Below are 6,646 nucleotides of genomic sequence, written 5' to 3'. Positions count from 1 at the left end.
TCAAGTATATGTCAAGTTAAAGAGGCTTGATTCAGTTGGTAGGATAACCTGGGTCACCAAAGTCCGTTTACTGTCAAGTTCTATTGGTTTTGGATATGCTTGGAATATTCAGGAAGTGGGTATTCTTGACGCTGTAAAAGTACGTCTCATTGATGTAAACATTCAGGAATGGTCTGAAAAGATTCATCAAAGTGAGAGCTTAAAAGATTATAGTTGGTTGGTAGATGACACGTTAACGTTCGCTTCCAGCGGATGCTGATATCGCAAACTAGGTAGTTTTTGGTAGTCGTAGTAGTTGGTAGTTGCATTGAATCAAATTGGATGATTCGGTGTTGTTGGTTTGGTTGTTGATTCTTGTTAGATCTGGTCGGGTCGAATGACATGGCGGTGAAACTCGGCCCTGGATGGTGTTGCGTGAGTTACTGGATCTCCTTCATTCTTCCAAACTCGTTCTAATCATGGTATTTCTTGTTGATTGGTAGTCGAATGGTAGTCGTTGGTTTGGTTTGGTTAGATTATCTGTTATCTGTTGGAAAACTAGAAGACCTGAAAAAAAAAAGAAAAAAAAAAGAAAGAGAGAAAAGAGAGGGAAAATAAAAAGGAGGAAAAGCTTTCAACAAAAGGTGGAAAGATGTTCTCTGATGTTTCTGCAATGAAACTTGCTAAATTGATTGGATATAATTAAAAGTGTTAAGAAACTTTGAGAATAAAAAACTTAGCCTATCTGTTCAAGACAGATTCGGTTATAAAAATGGAAGACGAGTTCCATTATCGTATACCAGTGGTCCGTGGGTGGAGCCAAAACATTCTGTATGGTGAGGGGTATGCCGTTGGTTTCCAGGTAATCTGTCAGTGGCTTACGAGCGGGTTTCAGTTCAGTGCATTGAATGAGGACATGTGACCTTGTAGCAACGTGGCCGCAGCAACATTTAATGTTGAACTGGTGGTCTCGTAGTACGTTTAGCGTGTTCGTTTACTCACTCGAGCCAACTCGTGCCTGGCCCGAGAGTGTTCTATTACTTGGTCACGTGACATCTCGCGCTTACTCGGGCCCGACCTAACTAATCGGCTTGTCGGGTGGGTTAGTTAGGGAAGCATCCCATGATTCATTCATTCAAGATGGTTGCAAATGCTACACTACAAATTCGACAAAAAAGACTAATTTTAAAAATTTCATAAGAGAATTGCAATTTCGAGGCATTTGTGAAAACATTTCATGAAGCTGCCTGGGCTAAAGCATTAAGTGAGTGAAAAAGTAGAAAACAATTATTATGTTATGTATGTTTAGCTGGTAAGTTCAGTTCTTTGAGTAAAGGGTTGAGAATGGTGATGTTTGTTCTAACGTTGAACTGTTAAAGAGATTGTTGCACATAATTATAGGGGCCCGTTGTGGCCGATTGGTTAGAACGTTTGTTGCTCTTGGTGAATGTCACTGGTTTAAATTCTGGGCACGGGGTTGCAAACATGTTTTAAGTTCAATCGAGAAATTGTTTTTGCGCTTTTTGGCCATGTCATATTACATATCTGGGCGTTATCCTCGATTGTCTAATCCAATGTACTGACTTGAAAAGGGGGTATTCGTTCGGATGAGATGAATACTGTGTTTCCGATTTATGATATTGATGTATGATATACGATATTGTTGTATATTTAAGGATTGTATAGAGCAGAGAATAATATTATGCTAGAGTCGCTTGGTATAATATCATTAAACCAGAAAAGTGCAACACAACAACCGACGCCACCTCTTGTACCTAGGCTTAGACTTTCTGTTACTACACCCCCGACACGGTTCCTAGTACCAACACCGGCAATTACACTTCCAGTGCCCAGACTACCTGTTAGACTTCCAGTACCCACACCACCGGTTAGACTATCTTTAAAAGCATTGAACGTGGTATGTAAATTGCATTTTATAAAAGTATCCGAAAATGAATATTCTTCGTTTAATTGGTGAACTAGGTACGAATCATTAATTTGTGAATCACCAATCACCAGTCTTTAAGGTTTATATAGGCATTATCGGGAAAAAATAAAACCTTGATTAATTTAGTGTCAACACGGAGATGCTATAATATATTGTATCATTTATGTAAAACATACAATATAGCTATATTTTTATGGATTTTTAGTGTCGAATATAACTGTAGCTGAACAAATGTCACCCACAACGTCCAAAGCAAGCAGTATGTATTATATTCAAAATAACAATATTCTGAACTTAAATTTGCTGTGTGGCACGGTTATGAATGGTCGCACGACCAGAACGTCTGGGCGGAATTTAGATTGTGAGATGACAATTGTGATTACCCTTCTTTGACTTCCCAGGACGTTCGTTGCCGATTTGTACAACGGACCTTTATTATTGCCTCATCTGAACAAATTTGTGTATAGACCAGCCTTCATTATTCTCATCGATCTTATAGTGTTGTGGACGTGATATTGTCAAAGTAAATATTCACAATATTGACTATTTAGTGGATGCTTACCCCAAACACTGGTTGTTTTTTCATATAAGTATTATTTGATATCGCATGTTATATAATATACATACTTTTATATTCTAAGCTCAAGACATGGACATGCTCGGAAACAAAAAGGTTTATCACACTTGTGGGTGAGAGAATGGACGATTTGAAAGCGTCGAGGAATAAACAATCAGTATGGAAGTCAATTTAGCATGATCTTGGTGTAGCCGTAATCACAAAAGTACAAAATGTGAAGATAAATGGAAAAATCTAAAAAAAGGTTACCGTGATTATTGCCAGACTATCAATCGTACAGGTGCTGCGCCTTCTAAATTCGAATTCAGTAGAGAAATGGGAGAGATAATGGGGAATGACCCTACGGTAATTCCAATATTAACGATCGATTCGGAGGGAAGGTCAAAGCGAAATTCAGGTTACGAATCATATATATCACTGATATGGCAGATTCCAATGAAAGCACCGAAAATTCGCGAAAGAGAAAAACGCCTGATACTACGAGTGATAAGAAATCCAAGAAAAGTCGTGGTGGTATGGATGAGGTACTAAAGTATCTTAAAGAAAAAAATGACAATTTAATGAAAGAAATGAAATCTATGCACGATCAAAATATGGAAGTGTTGAATAAAATAGCTGATAAACTCTAATGTTATTTAATGTCTTTCATATAAAATTCACATTTAAGATACACGATTTGTCGATTGTATGGGCATCAGCCAAACTAGGGTCTGTAAAACGCTTGGGGCAGGCGGTGTGTAACCCAACCGACTATATCGACATTGTCAAACTTGATTTCCATTTCTACAGTTTGTATTTACACGTACAACTACTGATTAGTCATGAGAAGTTCTTCGATATCTCTCCTTGATAAGTGTCCATCATTAAGTATAAGTGGCAAACACGTATTTACTGGCTCCTCTACAATTTCATCGATACAGTCATCATCATTCCGGATGCATATGTTGTGCATTACACAAGACGATAATATGGTGTGGCACAGTAATTCAAAATCTAAAATGTCAAGGTGTTGTAATCTTCGAAAACGATCTAAAAGCTCGCTCAATCGCTACTATTGCCGATTTCAAACGCCTATTAAAAACTTTACCATTATCTTTGTGAGGAGTCATTAACCAGCTGAGTAGAGGATACGCAGAATCTCCGAGCAAAATATCTTGCTCCCTGAATTTTTCGCCACTCTCTTTAACTACAGCAGAGTTCCGGAATACTCTAGCGTCATGGGTGCTACCAGGCCATCCTGTGTACACGTGTGAAAAGGAGTTCATGGTCATAAACTCCTTGCAGCACTACAGAATGGTACTTTTTCCTGTTGATATAGGATACAGGATTATCCTCTTTTTTCGGAGCTTTCATCGATATGGGAGATCCATCAATAGCCCCAATCACACCGGGAAATTTACAGTTGTCTGCAAACCCTTTGGAAATAACATCTCGTCTGCAGTTTGATGGCCAATAAATTTTGTCTTTCATCAAATTATTAATAATACAGGACTTCGAAGTACCACATCTATCAGAAATAGATCTGAATGAAACAGGTAGGAAAACCATTGCTTGCTTGGAGATTGCAACAAGGGTCTTGTCATGACTGTTGGTGTGGATCTCGGGCCATGAGATATTTAAAAATTAATTCATAAATAAAAAGAAAATACAGCTGGCACATTAAATTTGGAAGGCCGCGTATACAAATCACGTTTTGAGCCAGGTTCCTACTGTCGTGCGATCCGTTTCGAACATCAAGATTGGCCATCGTAGCCGATCGTGGACTTTCAGGATTGCGACTCGAGTCGATATTTTCTGAAACATTTTTATTTTGCGTTCGTTTTCGAGCTGTTCTGTTATCAATTCTATGTGTCATGGGCTGATATTCCGATCCGATATGAGCCCCGAGTCCCTGATTGGAAATCTAACCGACATCACTATAATACTGGGTTCCCTGAACTTGAATGATCTGGTACATCCAGATACGTTGCGATACGTTAATCAACAACCGATGTGTTGATCTGTTACGCTAGAATATGATTTTGGTCGCTTTGTCCATGACGATCATGGTCGAGGGCGATCATTTTTAGGCTATCCTGGATATCGATATACTATACATTCTTAATTGAGTCTTTAACTTTTATGCACGATTTCCACTATCATTTTTTTTTTAAATCGTTCAAGATGTTTTTCATATTAACACTATGATAGAAAGAATTGACCCAAAGATCTGATAGAATAATCACGGTAAGTCCACGATTAAGACCACGACTCGTGCCGCAAATCGTGGTAGTATAGTGTGAACCAAAATTGAACATATTGTGTATAAATAGGTCCTTGGTAGTTACTGCGCATGCCCAGGTAAATATTTAATGACGCTATTGCTACCTTTTGCCTTGTGTTTTTTTAATCTCCATTCGTGGAGAAGAATGAGTATCAAAATTCAATATTGTTTTTTTTTTTTTATTAGATATCAAACAAGCTGTGTTGCTCGGGTATTGCCCGAGATTATATGAATATGTGAAATATTGAATTAAGATTAATAAAAAGGCGCAATTGAAGCTTTATCAAAATAGAACGAAAAGCGTGTTACATAAAATCAAAACGTCGATTAACAAGTATACGGTTAACAATAAGCCACTTAGAACATAAAATTCGCTATTTTCAAAGTTCCAAAGTCCCGATATTATTAAATGTACAGCATTGGAAAACAAAAACTAATACGGATTGAATACAATTTTTGACCTATGTAAAATAGGTCACTTGACAGAGAAATGAAAGATCTAAAACCGGATATAACAAAAATGAATAGCATTGGATAGATCTGTTCAAGCACAAAACCTTTCAATCAGTTCATGTAATGTAATGTTTATTGCAAAGAGCCTTTAAAGATGGGTTACCCTATTTTTTAGTGTCAAATTCAGCAAACTATTTGACTAATTGATGTTTCTAATGAATTAGCATGTATTCTTAATTATATCATTGTTTTTATTGCATATTTTAATAGTTTTGACCAATCATAAATGTCCATGTATGTACAGTCTGGATAAAAAAAAATACTCTTTGACCTTTCTTGATCGGTCACTCATTGAAATTCTGCTGGTAATTCTCTTCTAATTTAGCTGATTATGAATTAATTATGGGCATGTGAGACAAACTGGTATTTCTCCAAGGCATTTGAACGCCTCTACTTTCATACATAAAAATAAGAGAGGCCATGTTTTATACAATATAAACAATATACAATATAAACAATATATACAATACGGAGATAATGCAATATTAAAAGTGTGATTAACAAAAATACTAAAGAGAATATAAAACTATTGAATAATATAAGTCATCTATAAATCTCTCTTCTTTTGTGCCACTAGTAGTTTAATATATTTTGCACGTAGCTCATTATAATGATTACATTCCAAGATAAAATGATATTCGTTCTCTGTTGAAAGTATATAAAATACAAAATGATTATTTCGTTTTAACTAAATACCCTATGTTTATTTCGTTTAAACGAAATTGAGGACGTTCGTTTTAACGAAATAATTAATTTGTTTAAACGAAATAATTAATTCGTTTAAACGAAATAATTAATTCGTTTAAACGAAATAATTATTTCGTTTTAACGAAATAATTAATTTGTTTAAACGAAATAATTAATTCGTTTAAACGAAATAATTAATTCGTTTAAACTAATTATAAATAAATATGTTTACAATTGCGCCTTAGGGGCTCCGTAGCTTTGATACTGTGGTACGGCTCTAGTTTTTTATAATATATTGATCTTAATTCTTCGGCAATAACGAGTATTTTTTATATGTTCAATATTGAAACAGATGTATTTAAGTCCCGAGAAAAAACCGACTTTGTATTTTATATACTTTCAACAGAGAACGAAGAGATTTATAGATGATTTATATTATTCAATAGTGTTATATTCTCTTTAGTATTTTTGTTATTCACACTTTTAATATTGCATTATCTCCGTATTGTATATATTGTTTATATTGTATATTCTATATTGTTTATATTGTATAATATTGTATAAAACATGGCCTCTCTTATTTTCATGTATGAAAGTAGAGGCGTTCAAATGACTTGGAGAAATACCAGTTTGTCTCACATGCCCATAATTAATTCATAATCAGCTAAATAGAAGAGAA

General features: G+C 35.4%; 1 protein-coding gene across 1 annotated transcript; it reads left to right on the top strand.

The window, feature by feature from the left end:
- Nucleotides 1-751: 751 nt before the first annotated feature.
- On the top strand, nt 752-3,035 carry LOTGIDRAFT_173360 (hypothetical protein; the record flags this gene model as incomplete). The annotated part of the gene is made up of 4 exons (XM_009050838.1): nt 752-815; nt 1,289-1,291; nt 1,656-1,897; nt 2,769-3,035. 4 exons carry the CDS (start codon nt 752-754, stop codon nt 3,033-3,035), a joined length of 576 nt encoding a protein of 191 aa, XP_009049086.1.
- Between the last annotated feature and the right edge of the window lie 3,611 nt (nt 3,036-6,646).

Source organism: Lottia gigantea (genome assembly GCF_000327385.1).
Source record: "Lottia gigantea unplaced genomic scaffold LOTGIsca_157, whole genome shotgun sequence".
Lineage (NCBI taxonomy): Eukaryota > Metazoa > Mollusca > Gastropoda > Lottiidae > Lottia > Lottia gigantea.
This window is presented reverse-complemented; position numbering and strand designations above follow the sequence as displayed.